General features: G+C 35.7%; 1 protein-coding gene across 2 annotated transcripts in view; it reads right to left on the reverse strand.

The window, feature by feature from the left end:
- Positions 1 to 16,971, reverse strand: part of LOC106881156 (Wilms tumor protein 1-interacting protein homolog) — a 100,961-nt gene extending 83,990 nt beyond the window's left edge. Inside the window, exon 1 of one of the 2 annotated variants that reach the window (XM_052969151.1) lies at positions 14,408 to 16,956. In XM_052969151.1, coding sequence (XP_052825111.1) covers positions 14,408 to 16,310 — 1,903 coding nt within the window. In that variant the 5' untranslated portion in view covers positions 16,311 to 16,956. Of the gene's footprint in view, positions 1 to 14,407 lie in introns of both variants that reach the window. The other variant, XM_052969154.1, reaches the window with a different exon arrangement.
- Positions 16,972 to 17,537: the final 566 nt, after the last annotated feature.

Raw genomic sequence — 17,537 nt, forward strand, 5'->3', positions numbered from 1 at the left:
CAAAAATCCTACAACAACCCCACACAAGAGCCAGTTCAGGGGCACCGGCAACGATCTCGCTCGAAGAAATTTCATGTGTCACCACAAGATTTCCCGTCCCGCTCAAAACATTTCATGTGTCACCCGCACAAGAGCCAGTCCAGGGGCACTGGCAACGATCTCGCTCGAAAGATATCATGTGTCGCCCGCACATGAGCCAGTCCAGGGGCACTGGCAACGATCCCGCTCGAAAGATTTCATGTGTCACCCGCACATGAGCCAGTCCGGGGGCACTGGCATCGATCCCGCTCGAAAGATTTCATGTGTCACCCGCACAAGAGCCAGTCCGGGGGCACTGGCAACGTGGAAATAGATTTATTAGTAATGAATAAAAACTTTCTTTGAATATGGTTTTAACAAGTCAAGATACAGGATTTTTCACTGAAATAAGACATGACATAAAAGGATATTTCAATATTTTTGTCTTATGCAAAAAATATTTCTCCCCATCTTTTCTAACTTTTGTTTCCTCATCAACCTCATGATCAATTAACCTCTAGCATTCCTGAGATTGCCTCTACTCTTTCTAATCTCTAGTTAAATAGCAATGTTCAGGTTATATTAAATATTGAATATAAAACTTTGTAAATTGTAGGTGAAAAATCTTAGCTGGCCAAACATTTGAGGAAAAGGAGCAGAAATTTTAGATAATCTGAACTGCAGTTTTTAGCTGTTTTCTCTACATTTTTAATTCAAATACCGTCTACCAGACGTGAGGACCAAAAACTTGAAGTATTTTGGATTGCAAGACAGCATGTGAGAGAAAACTGTGATGTCATAAGAGAGATTTGTGTCCACATGGATGATAGTTCACTTGCATTTAATGATTCTGCAAAGAAAGAAGCTTGGAAATGTCATTATGAAAGACTGCTGAACATGGAGAATGAACTGGAGGAGGAGAGTCTGCCAAATGTCAACCCAACTGAGGGACCAGCTATCCAAATAAACAGTACCTTGATAGATAAAGCAATTAAGGATATGCAGACAGTGAAAGCCCCCAGCCCATCAAGAATTACCGCTGAGATGCTCAAAATATCTGGTGATGTAGGTTATGGTCTAGTCACTTGTAAGCAGCACAATAATCAACTGCTGCAAAGGTAAAGGTGATGCCTTAGATAGAAATAATTACAGAGGTATCAAATTGTTGGATCAGGTGATGAAAGTTACGGAGAGTGTCATAGTCCAACTAATTAGGGGGAGAATTAGTCTAGATGTGATGCAGTTTGATTTTGTGCAAGGGAGAAACACCACTGATGCTATATTTCTGGTTAGGCAGCTGCAGAAATGCATAGCCAAAGATAAACATCTGTACTTGGCTTTTGTTGACTTGGAGAAAACCTTTGACAGGGTCCCCCAATCCCTTATCTGGTTGTCAATGCGGAAACTAGGGATAGATGAGATAAGTGGTTGGCAACGACTGCTGACTGAGACCTTTGGAATATGCTGTGCTTGAGAAGACCTGCCAAGTAAAATCGTAGTCATGGCCAATGCTGGTGTTACATAACTGGCACCCATGCTGGTGGCACATAAAGCCAAGTAAAATTGCAGTTGTGGCAGATACTGGTGTCCTGCAAATGACACCCATGCCAGTGGCATGTAAAAGCACCTATTATACTCTTGGAGTGGTTGGAGTTAGGAAGGGCATCCAGCCATAGAAACCATGCCAAATCAGGCTGGAGTCTGGTGAAGCCTTCTAGCTTGCTAGCCCCAGTCAAACCATCCAACTCATGCCAGCATGGACAACGGACATATGATGATGATCTTTGTCAACATTGATTTTCATCCCTTTGGATTCAATAAAATAATACCAGTAATTGGTAGTTCAATTGACTGTAACTCTTCCCTGCAAATGTTAACCTTATGCAAAACATAAACAGGTATCTCCGACCACATCCAGAAAGAGTCACTCAACTGACTGGCATGAAGTGTCTTGCAACACACTCCATCCTAACATGTTTTTCCTTTCTGCCTTTTCTATCACTGTAGGAATTCTAGAGGGACCATATTGGGGAAGGGCTATCAGTTGGCCAGTCTTCTATCACTTCTACTCAAGAACTCATAAATCATTCATATCTCTTCTTTACATCAGCCATATTGCATCCATCTCCATCTTTATTCATTTTTTATATATTCAACATATCAGTAATTATTCTTGATGCTCCAGCTGCTTTCCCTGCCCTCATATCCTCCTTAACCCTTTAGTATTCAGATTATTCTGTCAAATGTAATACTTATTAATTCATGTTGTTTTGAATTATTCAAGCATTATCTTGTCACTTTAAGATTTTGATATGACTGTTTATTTTTAGAATGACATTATGGGAGAGGCCAGATCTGGCCAGTTCGAGCATAAAGCATGTAAAATAATTTGGCTGGATATGGCCAGTTTAAATGCTAAAGGGCTAATGGCTATTTCAACTGTTAGCCTTCAATTTCAATAGTTAGTCCCTCTCTCTTTCTCATTCATTTTCCTCATTCATCAACCTCTTGAAGTAGCATTTCCTTTTCATTATTATTGAGAGTGAGGACACCACTATTGTCACACACACACTTTACAACATCTTTATTCTTACAGACACTACTTTGCAATCTGGAATAAACCAAACCTCTGATCCTCATATCCAGAACATTAGCAAACCTCTCATTAATTTCTGTCTTTGCTAAGTATATATGATATTTAGTTTCTCATCTAGCTACCTGACATTGTTTCTTACACTCTCACTTTCTTCCTTTCTTTCCAGGCCTCTCTCTTAGCTTTTATGATTCTGCTATCACATCTCCATATCATCTGGCTGGAACTTTGCTCCATCCACAAAACTGCTCTTTAGCTCACAGCAAGTTGTCTTGTAGAAGCTATCAGTTGTCCTCTATGTTAAAGGTCTATCTCCTACTCAACAAATTAATCTATTTCTGGCATAGTGATTTTTCAGCTTCCATACCATCTTTCTCTAAATTGTCTTCTGCATTTGTCTCTGTCTAGCTCTTATTCAGTTGTCACTAACCACTAGTCTATGTTGAGTAGTACATTCTTCACCAGGGAAATACATAGTATTCACAACCTCTGTATTTCCCATTTTTCTGGTGAGTGTGAAGTTTACTTGGTTTGTGTCTTCTCCTACATTTCATTTATGTGTGTGTGTTGAAGTTAGAAGGTGAATATTAGTATGGAAATGATAACAGATAAAATAAGGGTCACAACTGAAAAAAGTTTGTTATAAACTTGTTGATGGGATCCATGATGGAGAAAGATTTAGAGGACAATACAAATATGTAAGGTTAACTGTAAATGAAGCAAAATGAAAGTCACTGAAATCTGTAGAAACAAGAAACAGAGAAACACAATGTGATGCTAAATATGACTGGATGATTCATTATCTTTACTATGTAGGCTTTTTGACTTCACAGGTTATATCCCACAATCATTAGTTTTTACACAAATGTAAGCTTCATTTTTATATACAAAGAATTCTTTTGTCATCAAAAAGATAAAATGTTATAATACACCAAGTAATTATAAGTTATAGATAAAAATTTCCCCTTCTTGCCACACAACTAGAACTAATTAGGTAATCAAATCTAAAATATTTTTATATTGCCTCTCAATTATTTAGTTTTGATTTTTGATTGCTATAAGATAATTTAATGCAAACTTAAGTACAAGACTCAAATTTTGAATGTTATTTATCTCTGAAAAGAGAAAGTTGCATGGACTTTTGTTTATATCCTATACAGTATGAATACTGTATTATATTACTCTACTCTAAATAGGCTATGACCAATAATTTATATAATATAAATGAAATATATTTTGCTTTTGATCACCAAAGCTTATCATTGCCATAGCATGCCCATGCATAAGCACACAGACTCATTGAAAATACCTATAAATATAAGAATAAATGGTGTAATTAATGTGAATGAGGTTAGATTCATCCGAAAGATAACTACAGAAAAAATGTGGTTAGTGAAGGAATTTCCATGAAAATCCAAGGAAGAAAGTACTGTTTCATACATAACGGTATTTTTTGCTTACATAAATTACCATTTTGGATTTGGTGATATATCTTAATTTATTTGCTTTAAAATGTTGAAAATTCAATTTACAAAGTACTATTCTATATAGGACAAAAAAATGTTTAAGCAAAAAGAAAAAAAACTGTCATTCAGATATAAAATTTTAAAATTGAATCAAAATCATTTTTTTCTTTGAATATTCTAAATGGCATGTAAATATGTTAATTTATTTAGCCTAGGGTTAGCAGTGCTGTAGCAGGCTATATCAAAGGCATAACTATCAAATCTTTTATCCAGATAGCATATATAAGACATCATCCAATAAGTACTGCCATTTTTTAAAGACAGTAATGTGCAGTTCACAAGACAGGGCCACTGTTTCTAAAGGGTTGAGTAATCACACAGAAGCTGCTTTGTTAGTTTGATTTATACATGTCACTAAAAAAACAAAAAGTGCTGCAAGGTGGTTGTAGGTTGGTACTTAGAAAACAGCCTGTTTAAGGATGATTGTCATTGTCAAGTCAGATATTACAATGTTTAGTCACATGGATAAAATAAAAGACAAAGCTACACTGAAGGAGGTATTTATGCAGAAGCTTTCATTCCGCTGTAAAAATGGACAATGTCTGGCAATGATGATAATCTTTAAGCTCCAACGCTACCCAGAATTAGGTTAACTACTGTCGGATAGTAAATGGTAAAATTCTTTTCAGTCCATAAGGAGACCGATCTTTTCTGCAACACACACCTATTGATGCCAAATTCCATGCAACTCTGCTTGTTGATGGATAAATCCTATTGCTACATTTGTACACTTTAATTTCCATCAACAAGTTAAATTATATATTTTTCTGAGTTCTCTCACACACAAACACACCTAAAACTATAAGACCTTTGCTTATCGACAAGCAGGCAATAAACAAAGAGAACTAAGATGAAGCAAATGGAATTGCTGCAGAAGTTGATGAGTAAATGAATGACTTTAATCTATCATTTATTTTCATTTCAACACTTTATTAAATTTCACAATTATTTAGGATTGGAAATCATAAATACAAGTAAACTTTCATGCCAAAATTTATTTACTCTTGCAACTATACAAATATTATTTCAAATTCTAAATACACTGCTTAATTCATTCATCAGTTATAGACATGCTAGAGGTCATGTAATTCTTACTACACATAGGATGTCTGTTGTATTTCAATAGAAAACAGAAAATAATGATTTCAAATAAAAGTTTCAAAGATTTTCAACAAATTCAATGTCTGTTTATTTAATATGAAGGACATAGCATTTGTGGTAAATAACCACAGCACAAAGATTATGTGTTGCTTGAATTCAATACCATTTATTTACATTGATATTTTCAGATATCACATATTTTTTTTTGCAGCTCTACATTTTTTTCTTCTTAATTTATTGTCCTCTTATTTTAACACTGAAGTGAACTTCATTGTCATCATCTCTATAAGTTATTATTACCAAGACTAATCTGAGTCTAAAATTATAGAAAGTGATCTAACAGAAATGTTAATCTTAACTTTGTCTACTAATATTAGTTTCCTATCTACATAAATTATTTCTCAAACATCAGTATGTGTGCAAAAACAATCAAAACTGGTAGCAATCATTCATATTCCTATATTTTCCACAATAATTTCTTATTGTCTTTTATAAAACATAATATCTGACATAAAACGTGATGAATTGTTTTGCTATCTTTATAGGGATATATAAAAGTTAAATATATAATCTAATCTTCCCTCATTCCTGGAGACCAATACTATAAATATCTTAAAAATAGCAAGTAAGATCTTACTATAATTTTAAAAAGAACTCAAAGTGAAAAGCAAGACAAGTTGTTAAGAACACTTGGAATGTGTTAAATTTCACAAAGCCAAAGGACTATGTTGGTTACATATTGTGAATTATTTACTTTGTTGTTATATGAACAAAAGAAACAATTGTGACAGTGAGAAATGAAAAGTCAGTTAACACTCCAGGTATTCTGGTAAAATATGTTTAATATTTCAATCAGAAAGCATAAATACTCATGCTTCATGAATGAAGGTGGTAGCAGAGGTATGAAAAAAAAATGGAATAAAAGAAAACCCCAATGATAATCATATAAATGTGAAAGGAAACACTTTAAATAGTACATTGGATTGATGTACATTCTTGAAATAAGTATTTTATGACTAGCATTATGTTTAATCTATATCTATACTATATATAAAACAGAGATGTGTGTGTAATCGCTTTTCACGTGAAATCGACTTCACTAAATGCTTCCATACTTGTAATGCATGAATAATTTGACCTCGGATAAATCTTAGGCTCTTCATTTGATTTTTTTAATTAAAAATAAATAATATTGCTTTATATTTAAGATTCACTTCTTTAAAAAGGTTCCTCAATGTCAACTTCCGGTATTGACGTAACAACCGCAAAAAGCTTCACTCTCTATTTTGTGTGTTCGTGTGTATGAGAGACAGAGAGAGAGTAAATACTACATACACACCGCTCTCTCACTCTGTCTCACACACATACACACGCACACACAAACTCACTCACACTCACTCTGTCTCTTACAAACACACACATACATAAATGTATACAAACATATTTACAAAGACAGACGTGTGTATGCGCGCGCGCGTGCTCCGGTATTGATGTAACAATCGCAAAAAGCTTCACTCTCTATTTTGTGTGTTCCTGTGTATGAGAGAGAGAGAGAGAGTAAATACTACATACACACCGCTCTCTCACTCTGTCTCACACACATACACACACCCCTTGACTCACTCACACTGCCTCTTACAAACACACACATACATAGATGTATACAAACATATTTACAAAGACACACGCGTGTATGCGCGCGTGTGCGTGGGGGTTCCACAATCGCCATTTATTTCAATTACTCTTCTGAGGATATTCACGTAAATCATTTTTTTCATTTAATCCCCATTTTAATTTTCGTAAAAGTTTCCAAGTACCAATGAGGCTTTTTGGCACATCTTCAATTTTCCCCATTCATGAGAGGCGCCCAGCCATCATTCATCTGAGAGTCCATCTACAGAATGTCCTCAAATTTCTATACAGCATATTTTGCCTTTTTTTCTTCAAGTATATAAGCAACAATTTCATTCCCGAGCAACGCCGGGTGCCTCTGCTAGTTTCTTATAAAGAAAACTGATTGCCAATACTGCAAATATATCCAATGGCAACTAGTTAAAAATACCAAAACGTGACTTTACAATATTGTTGTATTGCCCCAGCCAATCCTGACTGCGTAAACCTCTGACCAATGGCATTCCAACTACAACAATACCATAATTTTTCAGATATAGTGTATCCCCAGACTACATTATCTAACAAGTCTTTTTTCGTTTTTTAAGACAGCGAGCTGGCAGAATCGTTAGCATACCAGGCGAAATGCTTAGCAGTATTTCATCTGCTGTTACGTTCTGAGTTCAAATTCCGCCGAGGTCGACTTTGCCTTTCATCCTTTCGGGGTCGATAAATTAAGTACCAGTTACACACTGGGGTCGATGTAATCGACTTAATCCCTTTGTCTGTCCTTGTTTGTCCTCTCTATGTTTAGCCCCTTGTGGGCAATAAAGAAACAAGTCTTTTTTCCAAAGATGGTAGGGTATGGTTTGGGAGAAAATGTCCAGTATTGTTTCTTGCTATTTGTTTTCTTTTTCTTTCTTTTGAAGTGACTGGATGTTTATTTGTAGAAAACAGGAAAAGCAAGACTCATTATCATCATCATCATCCTTTAATGTCCATTTTCCATGCTGGCATGGGTTGGATGGTTTGACAAGAGCTAGCAAACTGGAGAGCAGTACCAGGTTTCAGTCTGATTGGCCTGGTTTTTATGGCTGAATGCCCTTCCTAATGCCAAACATTTTACAGTGTGTGCTGGATGCTTTTAACATGGCACCACATGAGTGTTTTTATGTGACATAGGTACACAACTCTTGCAGGTCAATCCTCTTCACCAGACAGAGTGGCCTTAACACTTCTGTAGTGAAGGACAGATCTTGAGTACAGCAAAGCATCAGGTATCTCAGTCCCATGAAAAGACAACCATGTCAGTAGCCAAGATGGAAGTCAATGGCCATATGTGGGCTTCTCAAAATTTTGCACTTGTTGGGGAGATGCATCAAGGTAATGGATTTAGGTGCTAACTGATATGGCCTCCTCTTAAGGCATTACCCACAGGTTTAGACCCCAGCATTACCTGGTGGTAGACCTCAATGTAGGATATCAATTGACTCAAGACAGAGACCCAGAGCAAATGCTTGAAACAGCAAATAGGAGACAGTATTAAACTAGACTTAGGTTTGTCATGAGCCCTAGGACTCATGAGGCTGGAGTGTAACTCAGTTTGCTTAGCATGGAAGTCACTGAGATTACAACACTTTCTCCTGAATGGGATGCCAGGCAACCACAGGATAACTTTCTGGAATTCATTTACAACTGAGGTGGCCTAGATCAATGTGAAATGCAATGTTTTGCTCAAGAACACAATGAATCATCCTGTCTGGGAATGAAAACCATGATCTTACAATTATGAGTGCAACACCCTAACCACTAGACCACGCACCTTCACATATTAAGTCTGGCACAAAACAAAAAAAAAAAATGAATAAATAAACAGAGCAGAAGCAGGGTCTAGTATGCTTTATCATGACACAATAAGAACTTTGCCTTATAGAGCTCAGTCCTTACTGCTCAATTTCATTTGAAAGAACCACCTCCTTGACAGATCACCTTTATCATAGCTGTAGAAGTTGTTTCTTCTAGGTTGGTTCTCAGTGTAAATGAAATGTTTACAAAATTACTATAAGAATGATAATAAAAATAGTGACTATTTTCGCTGAATTTAGAAGATATTACATTTGAAAGCTGCAACAGACTATGTCAGAAAATGGATAAAAACAAAATAGTCATACAGGAATCCCTTATATAATTCCATGTTACAGCAAATACAAGTGAGATGTGGCCCTCCAACTGGGCTAAGAGACAGTAATTCCAAATAATTGATTTGAACTTTGACATCTCATCCAGCTTATTCTAGTATGAAATGCAGATATAATGATTCCATATGAGGGTGTCTGTACATACAAATAAGTAAATGAAGACTTTATATTGAATGGAAAAAAGGATAAGACTATAAATTATAAATAATGTTGAAGGATAATAATCATCTGGTATAGAAAAGGTAGTGATACAAGCGAGAATTTGTTTTTAAATAAAAAGATCATGCAATGACCACCGCCAAGGTAAACCTTCTCAAACAGGTGTAATTAATGTGAATGAGGTAAGATTCATCCAAAAGATTACAGAAAAAAATGTGGTTAGTGAAGGAATTTCCATGAAAATCCAAGGAAGAAAGTACTGTTTCGTACATGATCTGAAAGTGATGATGTACAGTAAGAATTGAGAAGAGCAGTAAGTACATAGAGTGGGCTTTGAAAAGGATGGTAGGTACTTTGGTAATTCAGTGGCTTAGTAATCATTATAGTATTTTAGTAGTGAGAATAGCATGCTGGTGAGTTAGTGGTTATAGCAGGCCATACTATTAAAGATTGTCTATCAGTCTGGATGTGATCTAGAATCATCATTATTTAAATATCTCCTTTCGATGCTTGCATCGGTTAGAGTTTTCTATAGCTAGGTGCACTTCCAGTCGCCAATCCCCACCTATTTCCAAGAGAGGTAATAATCTCACAGTCTAACAAACACCAAAGGGCCTAGACACACATGAAGAACTGGAAACAAATAACAGTGAAATGATCTTTTGTTTACAAAATTCATGCAACATGTCCAATAACATGCACATGCTTTTGTAGCAGACTGCAAGTAAATAACCGTCTAAGTGAAGGCACTGTTTACAACCAGTGAGCAAAACACATGTAGATGATGGGAATATGAAATCACTCACATAAACGCATACATATACACAACAGGCTTCTTTCAATTTTCATCCTTCAAATCCATTTACAAGGCTTTGGACAGCCCGGGGCTATAATAGAAGATACTTGCCAAAGGTGCCTGGCAGCAGACTGAACCTGAAACTTATGGTTAGGAAGCAAATTTTTAAAACTCCACAGCCATGTCTGCACCTGTGTGTGTGTGTATATATATATATATATATATATATATATAAACACACCAACAGATATGTGAGCAGTGTTTTAATGCACTTGTGCCTTGTATAGACTCAACAACTGTTCATAGCTAAAAGCATTTCTTGTTATGAAGGAAAAGTATTTGCAATACAGTTTTGGCTACAGTGTATATATAAGGTGGTATCAAAAAGTTCCCAAACTAGTTCTGCTTGCATGTGCAGTGAGAGCTAGCAGTAACCTTCATGAGGCAGTGTGCCAAGTGACATCGCTGTGTTTACTTCGCGAGTTGTGAAATTTGTGTGTTTGTGATCACATGTATGCTGTAGTCTGTGATTTTGTCATGGACAAGAACAAAGATCCAATGTAAAATCTTGCATTAAACTTCAGAAGTCTGCTACAGAGACATTGAGCATACTTCAGCAAGCTTATGGTGATGAGGCAATGGGACATATGCAATGTTTCAAGTGGCACAGATGCTTCGAAAGCGAAAGAACATCCCTGGAAGATGATGAGTGATCTGGAAGACCTGCCACAAGTGTCACCCTTGGAAATATGGTATAGTGTATTGAGAATTCATTTCTGTCAGACCAGACCATCAAATGAGAGTTATACAGTAACGTTTTGAAATGTTTGAGGGAAAACATTTGGTGAAAACAACTGGATCTGTGGAGCATGAAGAACTGGATTCTTCACCAAACTCTCCTCACATGTGAGTTTCTTACCAAAAATATGATATTGCTTCTGCACCCACCCTATTTGCAACATTTAGCACCTGCGGACTTCCATCTCTTTCCCAAGATGAAAATGCAGCTCAAAGGTTGCTGTTTTAACACCGTTGTCGAGATCCAGAGTGAACCACAGAAGGTCCTTGACTCGTTTACAAAAAATTACTTCCAGCCCGGATTCCAAAAGTGGCAGGAACACTGGGACCAGTGTATTGCTGCACAAGGTGACTATTTCAAAGGAGATGATTTCAAATAAATTATTATTAGGTAAATAAATTATTCTTTATTATACATAATTAGTCCAGGAACCTTTTGATGTCACCTCATATGTGGTCACTATGAAAGATAGCAGACTATAAAGCTTATCATTTGTAGAAACTATGGATGTTTTAGTTGTAAAGTGGTCATAGCATTTTAAGTGTATTTTCATACATTGAAGTAAATACCTATAAAAGAAGAAAAGTTTAGAAGTTTGGTTTGAAGAACACAGCTATCCTAATGGGGTGACAATAGAAGTTTCACATTTGGCTAATGTGTACAATATGATAGTGAAGTAGATGGGATTATAAAGGAAGGAAGGAAGGAGTGAGTAAGTGATATAGGGTATACAGAAAATGTGATGAAACTTATAAGGTTATTTTGTAGAGGTAAATCTAATCCAATGACCATTTTAACACTGTAACTGGACCTTTGAGTGCTTTTAGCAACATTCAAGCATTTGAAGTAGGTATCTGGTCTAAGTGATTTTTTCTTCTAACTAAGCCATAAAAAATATTTAAAAATGGAAATCAGTACTCTTACCATCTTCATTTATTTATTTCTTCTTATCTTTAGTAAGAGGGAAAGCAGTGCTCATGACACTTTGCAATGCCTAAAAGGCTAGAAGGAAGGAAGGATCCTCACACTGTAAGTGGCCTGAATGCTTGCAACAAAGTGGTTTCCACTAAAGGAACCCTATGTGTCAGCTGATGGTATTAAACTAAGTTACAGAATAAGTCTACCACACATTGTGGAATGATGTGTAAGGGAGATGTAACAAAGTCAAAAGAGAGCTTCTTAGCAAAAGACCAGAAGGTTATTTTTCATTCTTTCTTTGCTTATGCACCAAAATATCTATATACCTTTTTCAGTATCATGTTGATATTTCTGGTAGTGATATAAGTCTATCTTTTATAAAATTCTTACACAGAAACCCAGCCCAGGAGAGACTAGAACTTCAACAGCCACAATGTCGTATCAAGCTTATTTTATTATTTGTTATTTTATAGTCACAGGAGGAGGGACAGCCCTTATCTCAATGTGGCTGATGTCTATCAGGACTTCTGAAGGTTGTTGTTTATAGGAAAAGAGAATAAGGATGAACTGAGGAAAGTTTTTAGTGACGGGTTTGGTAGTGAAGTACAACATGAATTGTAATGTCTATATGAGAAAGGTTAGGTGCCTTAAATGAACATGAATGGAAATTGTATGAAATTTAAAAGTTCAAAAGTAGCCTCTAGACAGTTCTGATACAGCAACCCTATGACCAAAGTATTCCAACCATCAGTCCATGCCTTCTTTTTATATATTTTTACAGACATTGTTCAATGTATCAGTTTTTCTTCTTAACATTTTGGGGAGAATGGTTCCTATTTCTAACAGGCTAAAGACTTCATAAAAGCTCTCTCATTCATTTAACAGGAACAATTGTAAAAGAAAAAAAAAAGAAGCAGAGAGAGAGAATGTATCGCTGAATGAATCTTTGCCAATCAACTGAATGGGCTGATGTATGCAGCCTAGACTACATTCAATGTTTACAAGTAGCTGCAGCACAACCCCATATATTTGAGCAATATTCCGAAGTGAAACAAATGCAACTCTGCTTAAAATTAGCAACTGATCAAAACTAAAATATTTTCTGGATAATCCAAAATGTAAATCACCTATCTAAGGCAAAGACCTGTAAGACGGTCTTTCTAGCAAACTAATCTTGTTCATTTTAATAATTCTTCAGCAGAGTATGTTTAATACACCACTCGGTTTAACACCACCTCCTGACCAATATGTATTTTTAATGGATTTCACTCCAGTGCAAACATCTAACGAAGTACTCAGATTGAAGATAAACACACCTGACACTATTTCCCTTTTATTGTCAGGGGAAACTGGTGGAAAAGATTTCATTTCAGAACCTTGTCCTGTCACCTGGTACATAATCACATATCCTACTTCAGTTCTAATTCATTGTTAGAGTACAACATTTTTGAGAGGTCCACCTGACATAGTAGCAAAATACAGAAACATCAAAGTACCAAATAACATTTTTTAATTAGAATATTTTCAACATTAAAAATGAAAACTATAGTTTCATGATATAGTTAATCCAGAATTTGAGAAAATTAGTTAACGAAAGGGAAACATGAAACATAGTTGCATAGTATAACAATGTTATGTAGATTTCCTCCATGTTTGTACACGTTTATTTTTAGCAACATATAAAGATGACACATTGGAATAATAGAATTCTGAAGTGTCAAAGCAGAAGATACAATAGATGAGTAGTGAGATACAGGTTGGAAATTGTTATTGAGTGGTCCTTGTGTACTTTGAGGTGATTAACAAATTGAAAACTACTACTAACATATTTATGGTCTTTCAGTTTTACTTCAATAACTGAGAACTGTATATGTAGGATATATAACATCATAGACAAGGGGCTGGAATAAGCTCATGCTTATTTAAATGTCGCCTATTATCATATATTTGCAGATTTCTCTGACGTGTAACTACCATTGCGGCTACTTTTTTTTATTATCGATACAAATTTGGTAAATGGAGGAAAAACCCTTCCTCAATACATCAATAAAGACTTTTACATATTTTATAAAACGACTTAACATCAGAGATCATGTTAGCTACCAAGTGTCGTACATAACCGCGAGAGATGATGAATTCGTTGACACTAAAGAGGAAATGGGAGCCGATGAGGAGTGTCAAGACACGTTAAGGACAGGTATGTTAAACAGCTGCAATAAATTACCCCTGAATGAAAATGTCCTACTCAGGAACACAATGATACACCGGAAAACCTAAAATACTCAGGCATAAAAATAAAAAAAAGCTGGTAATCCAATATTTCTTTTGCTCATGACTACGTCTCTTCTATTAAGTTAAATAGAAATACAAAATTAGTTCATTCCCCCTACACCCACTATGATATACAGCCTTGATGTTACATAGAACTATCATTTCTCACGAACTACAGACCGAAATTATATCTCAAATGATAATTATATGTTGTACAATAAATATTCAAACTCAATATTATGGACCCTCCCCTTCACTCAAATGACAAAAACCATTTCAATATGGTAGGTTGTTAAATTGATTGATTTTGACACAAATCACAATAAAAATGTGTGATAACATGTATGTTATAGAAATCAATGAATATGTCTGATGTTTCTAAAAGCAATCAAGTTGAACAAAAGATTTTAAACCTACCATAGTACTCTCCCTGAGGATTATTCTCCATATCATCTTCCAGCTGTTGTGTTAAAGCTGCTAGTTTCTTTTCTGCTTCAGATGGACCTTTGCTTGGTCCTGGGGTCACTTGATAAGTTAGATGTGGTGAAACAGATAATTTTGGAAGAGTCTCTGAAGTCGGTTGAATATATGTTGAATTGGGTTGCGAGAATTGATTAGATACCATGTCCTCATTCGCAACACTTGTTGGTGCATTGGCATATTTCAAAGGAATTCTTGATGATGTACTACCAGGCATTGGTTCAGTTTTATGAGGACCATGATAAGGTGGAGGAGGTTCCTTAGGGATATCAACGGGTTTACGAGTTGTCGATATACGCATATCATTTTCTAATTGTTGTGTTAAGGCAGCAAGTTTCTCTTCAGCATCTGAAAGTCCATTTTTTTTCGGAGGTATTGTTTCATAATATAATGGCAAATTCATTGATGCGATATTACCTGGTACAGGAGGTCGAGGAATGTTGTGAGCAGTGGTTTGAATAGGTATACCTCCACTGATGTAGGGACTTTGATTTTGCGTAGTATTATTTACAGATGTTTGTAAGAACTGAGTAGTATTAGCATAAATTGGCTGTGTTGTGGAATCAGAAGTTATGTCAGTCGAAGGAGAAGAGACAATAATAGGATGAGTTCGATATTTAAGCTCATTGTAAATATGTGGAGCCGGTTCATTAAATCTGCTGTCAGTTAAAATTGATCGAGAACCGCCGCCTGTATTGGTATTTTGCACCATCATAGTCTGGTGATTAACATGAGATGAGTAAGTATTCGAATTAAGTATGGTGTCAGGATGGGAACTGAAAGACCTTTCGTTGTTCGTCATAACAATACTACTTCTAGGACTAGGGTATCGATCATACAAAACTCCTGTTAGGCTGGCTCTTGGACTAGATTGTTTGGAATCTATTGAACCAGCACTAACACTAGATTTCGAACTGGCTATACTAGATCGTGGACTACTCATTCGTTGATCGTAAACTACTGACAAAGGTAAAGGTGGAGCTGGTGGTCCGATGACACTCGTACGTGGACTGCAATTTTTAGAATCAGCACCACCGCCACTACCTAGACTTGAACGGGGACTAGAAAAAGTCGATCCAGATTGTTGTGACCTGGTGTTAACACTAGTATTAGCAGCATTAGACAAAGACTGGTTAGAATTTATCTGTATGGGTATCATAGTTGGAGTTGAAGTGGATGTCGTCATTACAATACCTGGAAGAGGTAAAAGTGAAGGTGAAGCATGTGCAGCGGCTGCCGCAGCCAAGGCTGCAGATGAAGGTGGAGGTGGTGGTGGCGGAATAGTACTACTTGGGAAAGAAGAGGAAGTTGCAGAAGAAGAATTTTTTAACCCTACCGTGTCCGAATAGCGAGGAAATATCAAGGACGATGTTGGATCTCCAAGAGGTGAACTTGTGATAGACGGAGTATGAAAAGGTAATAAGTTACTACCTGGTTGAGGAAATATGGACATTACTGGTTTCATATTAGAAGTTGTTCCTAAATTTGACTGACCAAGAAGGATCGGAATCGGTGGCTTCGAATCTCCTCGAATGTGCATTAACTGTTGATGTAACTGTTGGTGGTGATGAAGCAAGTTAGAAGGGTGTTCGATACCGGAGCCGAAACCAGTTGAACTTACAAGTGTTTTTTGACTATATTTCATTTGTGCAGACTGTTTTTGCTGCATGTGTGCCATATATAGGCTCTGTTTGCATTTAAATTCTTCTCCAGCAGATGTGTCTGATTTTTTGGCTGTCACCTCGCGCCAGTATGTTTGTGGTGTGGGTACTTCAAACATACTTAAATCCTCTTTAAACCGATTAATATCTTTGTCTGTATCATCAGAGTATCCATCCATGGCACTAACTCGTGATTAGACGTTTATATCTGTTTTTATCGAGCTAAAAAAAAACAGAATTACGAAATCTATCAAAGTATACTTAACTTTGAAAGAGTAAAGTAATTCACCATGTAGCCAGGTACTCTACAATAATGGCGGGGGTAACGTGGCGCAGTGATACCTAGATTTTCTTCTTTCGCACTATTTATAGAGAACCGCAGTGCATTTCCTTCGCAATTCCGACAGATTTTGTTAATGTATTTTTATGAAACTTATTAAACTTTTATCACCATTTTCTTCGTGCCAATAAAATTAATAGATTGTTCAATTTCGTTACAATAATTATTCCAAGAAAATTTTTAGGATACTAAATATTCAGAAGAAGATTGTCAACGAATATAACATGTATTACTACATGTATCAAGAAAAGTTTGTTTTCTTTTTTTAAATGTATTATAATTTCAAATAAATGTGTTAAATATGTGCTGGAAATGGAAATCAGAGATTCTGAATATCATAAATTTTCCAACTCACTACGTTAAATTATATTTCGCTGAACATTACCACCCACACTAACTTAGGTTTGGCTTGTGTACAAACAACATCACGTGTTTACCTTAAGTTGTATAACAACCGTAAGAGACGGCTTTCTCACTCATTCCAAGAAAAGATTCTACCCACAACCTCCGGAGATGGTTTCCGTACACGAATACTTGCACAAGTTTTAGATTACATTATTGTTGTTTATACGCAACTTAGCCTTGACTCACCACACTTATTATCAAAGGCTACGAGTGGGACACTCGTAGCCAGCCCACCTTTTTGTTAGTCTAGAAATACAACTGTCCATTTTTATGGTGATGTACTTTGAGAAAGATTTGGATGCTATTTCTAAGAAGTCGAGTGACCACTCACTGTTTCTTATATGTATATAAATAATACACACACACACATATATGAAATACCACAAGGTATAGAAAATACGTATTCGCCTTTATATATTTAATCCTTTATAGTGAACACTCAATATTTCATATATTCAATAAGACATATTCCATATATTCAATAAGACATTCAATACTTCATTTCATTGAACCATCCATCTTTTTTTATATTATATATTATATATTCCATATTCTATATCCCACATAAATTTTACAAGAATATAAATAAAAAACATAAAAAACAGACAGAGTTGGAACTCTTTTAAATAAAATAATATATATATATATATATATATATATA

The sequence above is a fragment of the Octopus bimaculoides genome, chromosome 1 (assembly GCF_001194135.2).
Source record: "Octopus bimaculoides isolate UCB-OBI-ISO-001 chromosome 1, ASM119413v2, whole genome shotgun sequence".
Classification (NCBI taxonomy): Eukaryota; Metazoa; Mollusca; class Cephalopoda; order Octopoda; family Octopodidae; genus Octopus; species Octopus bimaculoides.